Source organism: Bacillus rossius, chromosome 11 (assembly GCF_032445375.1).
Source record: "Bacillus rossius redtenbacheri isolate Brsri chromosome 11, Brsri_v3, whole genome shotgun sequence".
NCBI lineage: Eukaryota > Metazoa > Arthropoda > Insecta > Phasmatodea > Bacillidae > Bacillus > Bacillus rossius.
The window spans coordinates 3,182,985-3,197,788 of NC_086338.1; the positions used below are offsets into that span (position 1 = coordinate 3,182,985).

The 14,804-nt window shown below is 34.4% G+C and overlaps 1 protein-coding gene across 2 annotated transcripts in view; it reads right to left on the reverse strand.

Annotated features, from left to right (window-relative positions):
• LOC134536569 (protein MAK16 homolog) overlaps window positions 1-11,848 on the reverse strand; it is a 32,535-nt gene extending 20,687 nt beyond the window's left edge. The window contains exons 1-4 of one of the 2 annotated variants that reach the window (XM_063376322.1): window positions 11,637-11,848; window positions 7,916-7,962; window positions 5,578-5,721; window positions 3,239-3,421 (exon numbers count right to left, since the gene is read on the reverse strand). In XM_063376322.1, the coding sequence (XP_063232392.1) occupies window positions 3,239-3,421; window positions 5,578-5,721; window positions 7,916-7,962; window positions 11,637-11,651 (389 nt within the window). In that variant the 5' untranslated portion in view covers window positions 11,652-11,848. The remainder of the gene's footprint in view (window positions 1-3,238; window positions 3,422-5,577; window positions 5,722-7,915; window positions 7,963-11,636) is intronic. The other variant, XM_063376321.1, reaches the window with a different exon arrangement.
• Window positions 11,849-14,804: the final 2,956 nt, after the last annotated feature.

Sequence of the window (14,804 nt, forward strand, 5' to 3'; positions counted from 1 at the left end):
TGCGATAAAACACGGTATTGATTCAAAGCATTTTCTTCTCAAAAGCTAAAATAGATAGAATTACAGTGTATCTACAAATAACTGGTGAACCAATTTCATGACATTTTCCGGACCATTTAGTAAAATTTCTTAAAAATTGTTTCATCACAGTGGATTTTATATGTAAACAACAAACAAAATTATACACGAGCAAAAATTGTAATACAAAATAGTTATAATGTTTGGTGAAATGTGGCTATTTTTTTTTATGTTATAAAGTTAAAATCTTTTCAGAGATAATTTCCACATGGCTTAAGTGAATAATCTCCCACTAGAGACTTTTAATGTGCAACTATAAACTGAAATGTGGATCAAATAACAAAATATAAGTTAATACAGTAAGTCAGTTTGATTGTGAGGATAAAATTTAGTGAATTTTTCTTTACCTTTTTCATGACAGTACATAAAATAAAAATAATAAACAAAACTGTTATTGGTAGTGGCAAGTTACAGCTTAACATTAGTTTCCACATCAATGATTGGTTGAGGCGATGAGAAAATATAAGTGATGAGTTAATACTTTTGTAATACTATGTACAAAACACAGGAAATAAAATATATATACATATATATATATATATAATCTACTAAAAAGAATACCAAATTAAATGTACCTTGTGTCACCACCCACTACTTCCAACTAGCTCAAATTTGATGATAAGTGGAACATACAGGTTACAGGTCACGAAGAAATTACATAGAAATTTATACACAAAGTTCGAGGTATTACCTGATTTATATAGTCATTTAAAAATTCACACAATTTTGTACAACTGAATTAATAAAAATTAAACATCCATTAAAAAAAATAAACCCCGGAGCCATCGCCCAGCCACGGCCTGCTCGAACAACGACCGCTCGGCCGGGTGCTCAGACAATGACTGAATTACAGCCTTCCTTCCCTTCGTGCGGGCAGTGTTCTGGGCTCGCTGACGTAATTCTCAGCCAATCACGGAGCATGGTAACAGAGGCTTCCATGAAATGCTTACTTCTGTTCCCACAACACAGTGATTTTGTCTCTTTCTCACATTCCCGTGACCATGACTCACACGCCTAACGTGTGAATCAAAGCCTCGGTCGTGGAAATAACGAAGGAAAATCACGTCGGCACGCCTTCCCACACAAAGAAGCCAGCAAAAAATTACGAGATAAATAAACTTGTTAAATTTAAAAATAAAAACAATAAACCCAGAGAATTATTTTCACAATAACTTTGAAAAAGTAAAAACTTTAAATCTAACCTGAAATATGACTAAAAACTTTATAACAAATTATTATTGCTGAATTGCATGAGGAAGACTGTAATCTGGGTTGTTACACTTTCGCAAGCATGGAGTTGTCAGCAAGACACAGCACCAACATGCTAGATTATTTTTTAAGCTAAACAAAAGAACTTATGAATTCAAATTGCTTAGTTTGTATTTTTTTTTAAGGCCTGTCTTGGAAATCCTTCACACTGAAAAATTTTTTTTTGAAATATATACCTACCTCACCAATAACAATTTCAATTATAGGAATATATAAACCACATGAATGCAGTATCCCTGGAAATTAAAATTACCATATTTTTTTATCACAAAACAAATTTTTAATTTTAAAATAAATAAATTACTTACACTGTTTAAGTTTAAACAAATATAATTTTTTTCAAAATTTATTTTCATAATTTTATAATTTACCTATTATATAAGATCAAAAATAATAATATACTACCAATTTTTGAATACCAACTTACCAACTGGCTCTAGTAACAATTTTGTCAATAAATTTGCCATTCAAAAACACTTTCTCACACCACGAACAGGGCACATAAGAGTGTAAGGTTATGTTTAATATTCATACCATACATTTTACCAGTGAAGACATACCAACCTAACAAAGAAGTTTTAATGATCATAGCATAATAAATCAAATCTTTCTTCACTTTACCTTTACAGTGCTAGTAAAAACCTAAATATCTACAGAGAATTTTCCTGAAGAAGCAGATACCAAATTTATCCAAGGCAATCAATCTCTCAGAAAAAAATTTTTGTTTAATTTTTTTTTATATTTATAACTTTTAACAGTAATTCAAACCTTTGCTTGGTTTCCAGATGTGTTCAGCAACTATAATGATTCTACTACACTGGCTAGTTACTTTTCCAACCACCAATAACAAACTGAACACAGTTTTCCATACTTTCAAAATCCAAATCATAAACAATTCAAAACTAATCAGCTTTTAGTATTAAAAAGATATAAAACCCAGAGTTAAAGTAATCGCCAAAACCCACTCTCTGGACGCTACTCATTGCAAAACACTTAATGATGACTGGAAAAACAATATAGTATTAAACTTATCATACCAAAAATAGTTCTCATACTAGCTATTGAACACTCTCATACACTACAAATGGTTGTACCAATTAATTTTACATTGAATATTATACACAAATTGAAATATTATTTTGTGTGTGTAGGACAAAATTTCACATTCTCGGAAAGACATTTGGAAAACATTGTCATAACTTTAGCAAAAAAAAGTTATTATTATTCTATACTTTTTCGAGACTTTCGTGACACGAGACATGCTTTATTACCTTAAGAATATCAATGTCCCTGTCTGTATCATCATCATCCTTAACTACTACAGCATGATGCCTCATCCACCTTCTTCCGTCATTCCACCATTCCCCCTCCTCCACCCTGTTCCATTCTTCTCCTCTCTCCTGCACTACTTTAACTATCTGCTCTTCCCACCTCCTACTTGGTCTTCCTGTGTACTTCCACTCCATCACTTTCCTAGGCAGCCTCTCTCTTCCCATTCTCCTCGCATGACCACACCATCTCATCCTTTCTTTGTCCACAATCTTATTCAAGTCCTGTACTCCTATTTATAAGTACTAAACTAATCAAAATAAACAATATGTGCATTAAATTATTTATATTGTATGTGGATGAATGTAAAGGAAAAAACTTCCATTTTTTTATAGTTGTATACAAGTTTTGGTTTCTAAGCTGATGCCATGTTCTCGGATACAATTGTGCACCCAATGTTTCAAAAGGCCTAGCTGCAGGCATCATCAGGTTTTTAATTCCACTGGCTGCAACAATTTGTATCAAAACCTCGAGCAAGTCACAGTTACCACAGACGTGGACTCAACCCCGAAGCCGACAAAAGCTCAAGGCATATGTTACGTGTTAATTATACTTCACTCACTGCCTGCTGAGCCGCAGCTTCCGCATGCGGATGAGGTACTGCGTGATCTTCACGAACCTCTGCTTGCACTTGGTCTTGACGAAGTACGGCCAGTAGAGCAGGTTCTGGTTGATCTGGTGGATGGCCGTCTCGAAGTGGCGCGACAGCTTCACTCGCTCCCACAGCTTCCTGGGGAAGGCCGACCTGCGACACACGACGCCCGGCGCCGCTCAAGAGCTGGCCGCGGCTACAGGCAACACCTCGTGGCTTTACCTCCGGGACAGTTTCCTTTTGAATACACGAGATTACTGTGATAATGGTTTTAATTTTTATGTCATCTGTTTATTAAGATATCCTAACACTGAACAAATATGACAACCTTCCATGATAATTTCTCCAAAACTGCGTCATTTCGAGTGCTACATGACGCACTTTTACAATATAATTTGAAATTTGTATGTTGTAATGAAATTTCATTCAATTTAATTTAAAGACAATTTAAGTACTAAATCAAAGAACAATACTATATGTTAATTTTCAGACTACTAGAACTGGTTAGACAAGACAGCATTTTTCTATGCATTTTTAAAAGAAAGTTGATAGTAACATTTTTGACAATGTGTGATATTCAAAAAGTTTTACATTTAATATTTAAAAACAAGTGCAGTGGATAGACACAAGAAGTTTGTTCTTAAGAAATTTTTAAAAGAAAACTTTTAAAAGAGAATGGAAATAAATAGCCAAACACCATATTAAAAGTCTATACAACACATACAACTGAAATGTAAAAGAAACAACAAAATACAGCAAAGTTCACTTTAAGTACCCAATATTGTCTATTAAAATATATAAAATTAATTAAATATTTATTTCAGGTTATTATTTAAAAACCTAAAATATCATTTACAATGTTATAAAGTTTATTTAGTTTCTATGTATGGTTTTTTCAACGTAAACTAAATAAAAGTAGTCTATAGCTGATTCCATAGCCATGGGTGAAAGCCTACAGAGAAACCTGATGAGGATGCCATATAAGGATAATGGTTATCGGGTTTTAACAATGCATACTGATTTTGTGATTTATATCAACATTAACTGATGATAAAACCTTGATAAACAGTAAAAATTTAAATTTCAAAAAAATGTCAATAGAAATAAACTTACACCAAATGATCACTCAAATAATTATTTCCCCACTCCTTAAAAAGTTATGTAGATTTAGTAGTTCCAATAACATAATTTCTTGTTTTGATGTTTGAGAATCATATATCAACGAACAAGATATTAAAAATTAAAATTAAAATTAAATTATAATGAAATGTGTCAAAATATAAATCATAAAATCTTGGCTCTGGACAGCATTTAAAAAATATATTTAGCTGTACTTTTTATTCTAATATTTATAACTTTCTCTTAACTGAAGAAAAATGTTTTGGTTGCAGTTTTTTTTAAGTTTTTTTTTATATTATGTAGAAATTGTAAGTCCCTTACCATGAATTGTTGAAACTGTTGATCAATGTTATTGTGCTTGATATGTATTCAATATTACATATATATTTTAATGTTTAGTAACGATGAAGGCAAACTCCACTATTTTTAATGGCATAATTGGGTTTTTTATAACACTATAAAATCTTGGCTCTATATAAGAGGCACAGGTGCATTACTGAGATTGATGCATGACTCAAAAAACAATCACTGCAGCTGCAAACCTAGTATGTAGTTAAGGGTCACATACTCTTTTCTGGAATCTGAACATTGAACTTAATTCTTAAAAGGATGCCTTGAATCTAAATCTAAATCTCAAGGGTAAAGAATAAAATAATAAATATGAAAAACACACATATTATAAGTTTTGACAAAAGATTCAACCCATTAAATTTTTATTTTTGGAATAAAAAACTAATTTACATGATACGGTTACAAGCAATATTTAGTGTGCCAAAAATCTTCCCTAAAGTGTTAAAAAAAAATTCCCACAGCATTGCAGCTGGTGGCAGATATTTCTTTGATAGCATCTGTAGAGATAAATAATGAAATCCTTGTCAACTTAAAGAGATACTAGTGTGTAACTTTCTGAATTTTCCTTCCAAAAAACTTTTCCTCGAATATCAAATCAAATCTTTTGAATAGTGCAACTACAGATTTGATAGTATTCGAGGATTTGGTTGGGCCCCATTCATAATCGTAAATCATAATTGTTAATTTCAGGCGGATGGAAAAACTACATCATAAACCAACTCTTCCTTAGGAATTTGTTTAGCATTGGTTGGTGGTTTCATAACAATAAGCTATTGTAATTAATTGTTTATTGCATCTGGTGGGTGAAATATCCACTGATGTTTGTGAGTAAAGATTGCCTCTCGATGGTCTTCATGTAGAGGTAGATGATGCCCTTCTCCTCGCGCACGGTGGCGTACTGGCTGTTGGCCAGCGGACACGCCAGCCGGCTGCACAGACCCGTCAGGTTGTACTCGTTGCGACACAGCTTCTGCGTCTTCGAGCTGGGAACACAGCAGCTCGTGCAACCAACTAACTTACAAACACCTCTCTCAGCCACCAAACACCAACAAGTACATACATAATCATGGATGTATTTATGAAGACTGCTGCAACTGGGCACAAACCACTTTTCTTTTCAATTGAACCACTTTTCTCACCCAAGACATTCCATTCCCACTACAAGCAAGATTTTTCCCCCCCTTTCCATTCTACACCTTTCCTTAAAAACTTTCCTACAGTTCTTCCTCCTACTTCTAGGCTTCCCCCTTTCCGTGTACAGATATCTGAAACAGTTTTTACAATAATGTAGTCTTAAGACTCACTTTTTGGCCATTCCCTTAATTCCATTGCAGAATTCTAAAATATGGTTAATACTTCTAGCTCAAAGCCTACAAACTGTATTTACTGGGATGATACATTGCCTGAAATTCTCTTGAACTGATTGTAAACAAAAATGTATTTAATGTGTGTAAAATGCACGGTGTAAAACTGGAAAATGATTGTTTTATATTTTCTTAAATTTTAGCTATATGAACGTAGACTCCCTAATTTGACACGTACTATTCTGTTGTTCCTTGTAGTAGAGTAGTAGAGCTGTGTGATGTTCACAGAAGAATCTCCCCCCCCCCCTCCTCCATTTCACTACCACCCCATCCACACGTTTTCTCCATCTATCAATTAAGTAGTGAATATCACTTAAGTTTTTGTGAAAAATTCTGATTCTCAATCATCCAATAATTCCATTATTAATCACAGAAATTTTCCTTGAAACTGTGGGTTACTTTTAATAGTTCTCAATTGTGTCTTGTCCATAACAAATTATTAATTAGTGCTTAACACAGTACAAAATAAACAAATTATCATAGTTTTCAAAGAGAATGATTAACAAAGTCTAAAGTAACTGTACCTACAATAAAACATATATTTTATTAATTAACGGTTAATTAATCAAGTTTGTAAATAGAAAAAAAATGTCCTGTCCATAAAATGTAATGGCTGAAGTATTAAAAAACATATTTTATACAAATAAAAACCCTAACACTGAAATCTTCTATCTAAACAAAAATTTACTAAAAATAAAACAATTAAAGCTTGTGCCTACTAATTATATAAGAAATGTACACTACGCACAAGTTGTGAACACAGCTAAAATGGTGGTAGAGATCTTTCAGAGTTGCAGTCTGCTTGCCGGTAGGTTAGATGATTGCTGAATAGAGTAATTGTTCCGTATCACATATCCAAGTTGATCCCATGATCCTGCTGACATGATTATGGATGCATTGATCCTGCGGTACATGATGCTTGCTGTTATAGTTTAGTACGTCAAAAAATGCTGGACATAACAAAAACTCGAATGTCACAATATAACCAAATTATATCAGGTCTCGTGGAAAATGTTTCTTTCGTATTTAACTTACTATCATAATTTATTGTTATATCACAATTTTTTGTTATGTCCAGTATCTGTTGTTGCACTATATTAAAACAGCAAGCATCATGTACCACAGTATCAAAGTATACAGTATCATGCCTTCAGGATCAAGGGATCAACTTAAACACATTTTACCGCTGAATAGCAACTTCCATCACCCCACAAAAACAATCTCCGTCAGTGGCTGTCTAATGACAAGATAAGTTTTATAACTACATGATTTGTACCCTCTTGTGTAATCAAAAATTAAGGAAATTTACTATATACAGGTAGAAAACCATTTGTAATATCAGAAAGTACCTCACAAAAATTATGTTAAATAGTTAACAGACAAAAAATAATTGCTAACTTTATTTACTTTACACGTTAAAAGAAATACAGTAAAACACAACTTTTTAATTTAAAGGTATCAAAAACAAATACAAAACTTTTTTGTAAATAAAATCTAATCACTTGACTCGAAATTCGAAAACTGTACTGTGTATGCTTGTTTGCTGCAAAGTTGGAAACAAAAGAACAGTCAAATACCACAGTTTATCCCTTATTTGCATTATATCAGTCAATATTATTGAGTTTTTTTTAAGGATTATAATTGAAATTTAAGGATTTTTAAGGGCCCTTTTTCAATTAAAGACAAATTAAGGATATTAAAGAAGCATACGAACCCTGAACTACTTAAAAAATATTATGGGTTCAATAACTATTACAGTACCTACACTAACTTAAAAATAAAATACTTCTACCACTGACAACAACACACATACTTGACTTTGAACGAACAGAAGGATCTGTTGATGATACTCCACACAATCTGTAAAAAAAAAGAAGCAAATATTGGCTTGGAACTGCACTTTCAAAGGTTTTTTGAATGAAAGAGTAACTATTTTTCTAAATCAGTCAATATATCCTCAGAATAATTACGAAAGAATGAAAAAATTTGTATGAACAGAAATTTAAAGAACCACAATCATAATTTACTAAATTAAATATAAACCTGTTTTAAGTATAATATAAGTTAAATTATCTTTAAAAAGGGTATTATAGTAACCTAATCACATAAAAAAATGTTTTGCTGTGATATATTAGACATCTGAAATAAATAATATTAGAAATAAAGAAATACAAAGGTGAAATTTATTTTTAAAATTAATTATTTTCACTTGTTTCAGGGTAATTCATCTACACCAGATTCCACTATGATGTGCTCATTTTGCCCACATATTTAAATATCTTTGCATGGTGAAATAATGGATGATTATATTTTGTTCGTAAATGCCATTATTTTCTATTGCATTATTTCAGTAATTAATTATTTTATAAAATTTGAACAGAAAAAAATGGTTTGTTTGAATGACTTGAAATGTTAATAATTTTAATTAGCTTCAACTGAATGTTTTTGATGCGACAATGTCTAATAAATCGATGAACGCCGGCTGCACGCACGAAAAAGTGTCCCGTTACGCTGTGTCCCATTACGCTCATTGTACGCTTGCGCCGCATCTATCTCTCTTCCACTCGATTGGAACAACCATCGATTTGACTTTTTCGAGGCACATTAAACTTGAAACACTCCCATTCGTTTCCTACTTTTCCTATCATCGTCCTATCCTTAACAGAATAACACAGATTGGAAGAAGTTAAATAGCAAACATGTATAAAAGTTATAGTTAAAATTATCTCTTGGTTAAAGTAATAAATATATTTGAATTAATGAGTGCAAATAAAAGTAAATTTATCAATTAAATTGTAGATTTCATTTCAGTCCTTCTTTGTATCCATACAAAATAGTGATAATTCAATAAAAATGATTCAATTTTATTCATGAAAGCATGCAATCATTTCATCAATGTTTTGTTTTGACGTCACGTTAAACCATTGTCCGTAAACCAACTTTACAGACAACCAGTTTTTTTTTTTTCACTATTTTCTAATTCTCAAGTTACAAACATCTATTTCTCAAGTTTATTTTAGCACAATGCTATTTTGAGCATTACTAGGTGAAAGTCTGGGGCATCCTGGTATGACGGAACGTTTATTCACAAGTAACTTCTATCTGCTAATTTTGGTAATGGCCTTTTCACATTTTTCTATGCATTTATTAATGTTTTTAATGATTATATTTAATTTTAGATATTTTCACAAATTTTTGATTGTTTTGTAAAAATTATCATGATAAATGTTCTTTTACGATGAAAAATTTTGATTGTTGGTCATTAATGACAAAAGCAGCATTAGAACTTTTTTGCCATCTAAGTACTACTGTTACTTTGCAACTGTAGCAAACAGAATTGCGATATTTCAAGTTTTTTTTTACTGACATACAATTTGATTTTACGCTAGATTAATAATGTTATTGTTACCTTTTCCACCAAATTGAAGTACATAAATGCCTTTGGCAATAGTCCTTTCTCATCTTGGATCAAGGAAAAAAAGAGATGGAAATTGACAGCAACTGATAGGTAATAATTTGAGATATTTTCTATGTATAATCATACTTCATACATAGTTTTTTCCTTGTTTTTATGTATTATGTTCTTAGTTTACTTTACATGTAGAACTGAAAAGTATTTATTTCTAGGTAGACATATGATTGTAGTAGAACATTCATTAATTATGTACAGCCTTAGGTTGTGAAAATATTCATTTCTGATTTTTTTTTTAAATTTTGTCAGTTTAATTATATGTTACAGTTGCCTGCGAATATGCGTACGGGAATAGTAATTTTGTCTGCGAGTGAAGTTTAATCTTTAATAGCATGTTATAAAACGATTTAAAAATAAGAGATTGTGAGCATTTGTATGATATTGCATTGGTATTTATTTTAATATTGACTAAAGTTATGGTGCAACACACATTAATTACGATGAATATTGTGTTGCTCACGCTATATTTTCATACTGACTCATTCATGGTGAATTTTTAATGCAATTTTATGTTAATTTAACAATTAATTGCTGTTGGTTTTTTTTTTAAAAAAACTCAGGGATATTGTTAAAATAAAAACTCTGTTTGCAACAATATTAGAGAAATATTAGTCTGTCAGTAGTACTCAAAAACATCATTTTCTGACTGTTATTTGTTTTTTTAGAAATGATGCATTTAAACAAATACCTACTCAAATAATAACAATTCATAAATATTAGTAAATTTATGAAAGATAGTTTTGTTACAGATGTTATAGCCTGCTGTTACAAAAAATGCATTTCTCACTGTGTGCAAACATAGTGCAAGCAATAAAAAGCAAATTGTAGTCCTCTGTACACATATTGTACATAGGCTACCTCTCAAAGTTTTTGGAATACTTCACTTCGGATATAGAAGTCCCAAAACAGATATAGTTGAAAGCTGGCCAATGTTTTACGTAATTTATAAATGAATAAGATATTTAAAAATGTGATTATTTAGTTTTTTGCATCCTTTATTTCTAGAGCTCTATTTGTTGGGAAGTTTACAAACCCAGCCAAAGAAATGCAACATCACAACATTACATGCAACTAACGCAAAAAAAATTGCTGTAATTTACAAAGCTCAAAAGTCACAAGACGTCACCAACCCTACAAATTTAAATTTGCTAAACAGCAGAAAACCAGTTTTTGTCCTGGGCTTATTTTGATAAATCAGGTCTATCATGAAAACTTATGAAACTGTCAATTTGATTTGAAATTTTATATTCTTCTTTGAGCGAAAGTAAAACATGTGAAAATGTGATGCAGGGCTATGTAATAATATTATTATTGGTTATTATGCACATAACACCCGCGTCTCATAAACATTGTGGAAAATTTCACTTTTAAAAATAGAAGTCAGAAACATCTTGCATAGTTTATAAACAGGTATTTTAAAACAAAATTGTTGAACTTTTTGCATCTTGCATTTCTTACGTACTAGGCCTCAGGCCCATTCTACAATGACACAAAAGCGGAGGCAGATCCAGTAACAAAGATGGATATCATGAAACGGAGTATATACGATGGCATGCATGGAGACACTGACCATACAGATTAAATTATATTTATGTTGATCTGTGCAACCCCAATAGAAGCTAGATGGTAGCCATGTATGTTTGTGTTCTAACTACATTAAAAATTGTTTCACGAAGAAGAATATCTAGTATTCTATGTTTACATTACAGTTTATTTTTATTATAGATGTATATCCTGCCAGTGTTATACAATCAAAGAATTTTTGTTACATTACCGTGCACTGTGGACGGAATAGACGCGACTGTGAATTGTTCCGGGAGATACGTCTCCGTTTACGAGATGTTTACGTGTTATCTCCATTTCCACGTCGTTGTAGAACATACACACACACGTTTTTACCGCAAGCTTATCAAAGAATTACTATGAATCTAAAAAATTAAATAGTAAAAAGTGTTTGTGCAAGTCTGTTTATTTAGCTCTTCACGTAATTGACATAAAACATAAGGTGACTTAAGATATAGGCTAAGTAAGTTACAGTTGGTTTTCCAGTGTATTAACTTACATCGTCACTTTCCATCTTGACAATAGCTTAGAAATTTTTTACTTTTGCGATAAAAATTAGCTATATATTTATACCATGTTACAAGAAGTAACATTAATACAACAATATTTCTAGACAATCCACACAGACTTCATAACCACACATTTCGCAGTTTAGAGAAACAATGCCATGTGGTCACAAAAATATTACAGTTCCAATGTTGGTACCCTTGGATTGTACCACTTTTTATTTTGGCTCTTTTCCGATACAACTATATGGCACACGGAACACTAATAATTTGTAAGTGCTGATATGGTACTGCCCAGGGCAGTAAGCAAATTCCGAATCTCAGTACCGTCCATCGCTTTTGGAGCATACCCTATGACGTCATGGCAGCCGCCACCATTGTGTTTTAACCAAAGACTATATAAGGTTAACACTGTTAATTTAAATTCTTAACCAGCAAGTCAGGTGGCATTACACATTCTGTTACAGCCAACCAGATACATACTGGCAGCATTTCAAATTTAAGGCGATTGGTGCACTTTAAAAAAGGTCACAGCTACGAAAACAATGAAATTAGGATCAGATGATCACATAAGTATCTAGATGCCTCTGCAGGTCGTCATTATTCTGTAGAGAGGTCAAGAAGCTTAGTTCTAGCATGTCAGTGGCGAAATGGCCTTCGGACAGGAAGGGTGTATATGGTGCTCGCTCTGTGGCCTGCCATCTATGAGGAACCAGCAGAAGCTCGAAGGTCCTATTTCGCTCTCACTCCCACACACACAGCCTGGGCGGAAGAGAGGGAGGCTTATCAGATTTCTTTATTACCAGTTCTTCGCTTCCATCCAAGGGGAGAGGGTGGTGGGTTATGGCAGAGGTAAGTGTCCTGCTGTCGACTTTTCACTGTTAAAATCATCTTTGCAATTATAGTTTGAGGAGCTGGATCATGTTTAGGTGGTCGATTCGACTTTCCCCAGTACTATGCCACATCATGAAACATGATTAAAATTGTAGGGTTTTCAATGCCTAAATTCTGCAGTTATATGATATACATTATATGAAATTATAATACAGAGTGGTGGCCAGCAGCGGCGTCTTGTTCGAGTGCCGGCGCCACGACTGTATTCGAGGTACTCACTAGCTCGGCCATCACAGGCGAGTCCGATTGCACTGAAAATAAGGTTGTGGCTATTGAGAGGATATCTTATAGTGATTTGTGCTGTTATATTACTTGTGTGTTAAGGTAATTGTGGATTAAATAAAAGGGAAAAGATAAATTTACCTTAGTAGCACGAGATAATTGTAATTATGTGTACCTCTACAGTAAGTAGGAAGTTTATACAATAGAAAAAAGGGGAGTATAACAAATTTATTGTGCAAAACAAATGAAATTTGTTTGAGTGTAACAAAAATTACATTCATAGGTAACAATACGAAAGTTTATACTTGATAACAGATACAAAGCTTATGTATGTGTTGACGCTGTCCCCGCTGCCTGTTTTAAAACTAATAAATTTAAATTATGAAAACTAGAATTTTCACTCGAGGGCGGGGTTCTTTGCCTCGTGGCTGCAGGCAGGGACGCGTCGACAAGGACTGCCCGGGCTGTTTAGGCCACCCAGGACGCAGTACGATTAATATAACACGTAAATAGAACTTGATTTATTAACATGTCACACGGTACACTACGTCACTTGATACAGAACACCGTCATGTAACTGGCCGTATCATCGTCTACCTTCTCATCGCTGCACACACAGCCCTCGAATGGCGGTATTGATTCACGGTTTGCGAAATTCCCTAGAAATACCCCACCGAGGATTGCAGGCTACCCTGAGAGCAGTAGTAAAGGCGATGAAGGCGAGTGGCGCGTCTGGAGGTGCCGGCTAATGTTACTCGGGACGGTAAAACAGAGGAACACTCCAATTAATTAATGAATAACTGACTTAGTTGAACCACTGGGATTACCCGCACGTGATTGGCTGAGGGCTGAAAACTAATACTAACATCGCTACCGGAGAAAGTGTCTGACCGGGAATTGTCCCGTAGGTCGGAAGAGTCTGATACAGGAACACTACTCAGATTATATTAACATAGTTACCGAGGGTCCATTCTCGTGTTGGCGTGGAGCCACCTAATGCTGGGCGTGGACGCTACAGTACCGGGGCACAGAAACTCACTCGCGACCACGGCACGTCCCAGGAACTGAATCGTTATTAAGTCACTGTTCGTGTTTGGCGCAATGCCGCCCTGCGTGGGTAAAGTCCAAATCTCCTGACGGAGGAATTATGGTGTGAAGCACGGGCACATCGACGTGTTGCCCAGAACAATAAGATTTACGTATTACGCGAAACGACTCGTGGCTGAGTCACCCATTATTAATAAAAACCACACGACATATCGTACAGTCGATTTAGGGCCGACCGTGGAGCGGATGAAAACGGATTACAAGAAATTACCTATGGAAGCTACATGCTTGTTTTGGCGCGAAGGTTGAAGGCTCCACGCACGTGGAGCTGCCGGCCCTGGTGAGTGCTAGATGGCGACTGACGACTCTCTCTGGCAACCCGGCCAGGGAGGGCTCGAATTTCCGCGGAAAGGTGCAGAGCGCGGGAAGATGTTGACGGCCAGTTTTGTGACACAAAGAATATCAATTAACATGTAATAATTATTCATGAATATTAAATACATAAAAAGTTTTAGTTATTTCTCCTAATGAAATTTGCATGTGCACTATGTTCGTATTGCGCATTGCCACACCCGGCCGGGCGCTCACACAACACAGCCAGCCGTGACTATAGTGTCACGTCGTTCGGTGCACTGCCCTACCCTACTCTACTTGGCACGCGTGGGCTTGTTCGTTACACTGGCGCTAATTCGGGCGTTGAGGACACATAACGGCCTGTGCTCTCAGAGGGAGCACCGATGGCGGTGTAAGTGTGTATATATCGATATCCACATTGACGTCTTCCCGACCATGGCCTCTGAGCCCATGCTCCGCACCGCTAGTACCAGATCCCATTTAAGAAATGCACCCCTAGCCCAGCAGGAATGAGTCAGGCGAGCACCTCGGGCGTGACCCCACTAGACTCAAATAAACTTCAGTGCACGAGAACCCCTGGGGGCTCAACCCCATAAAACAATTAAGAAACAAGACATTAGGACACAATTATTAATTCACAGGCA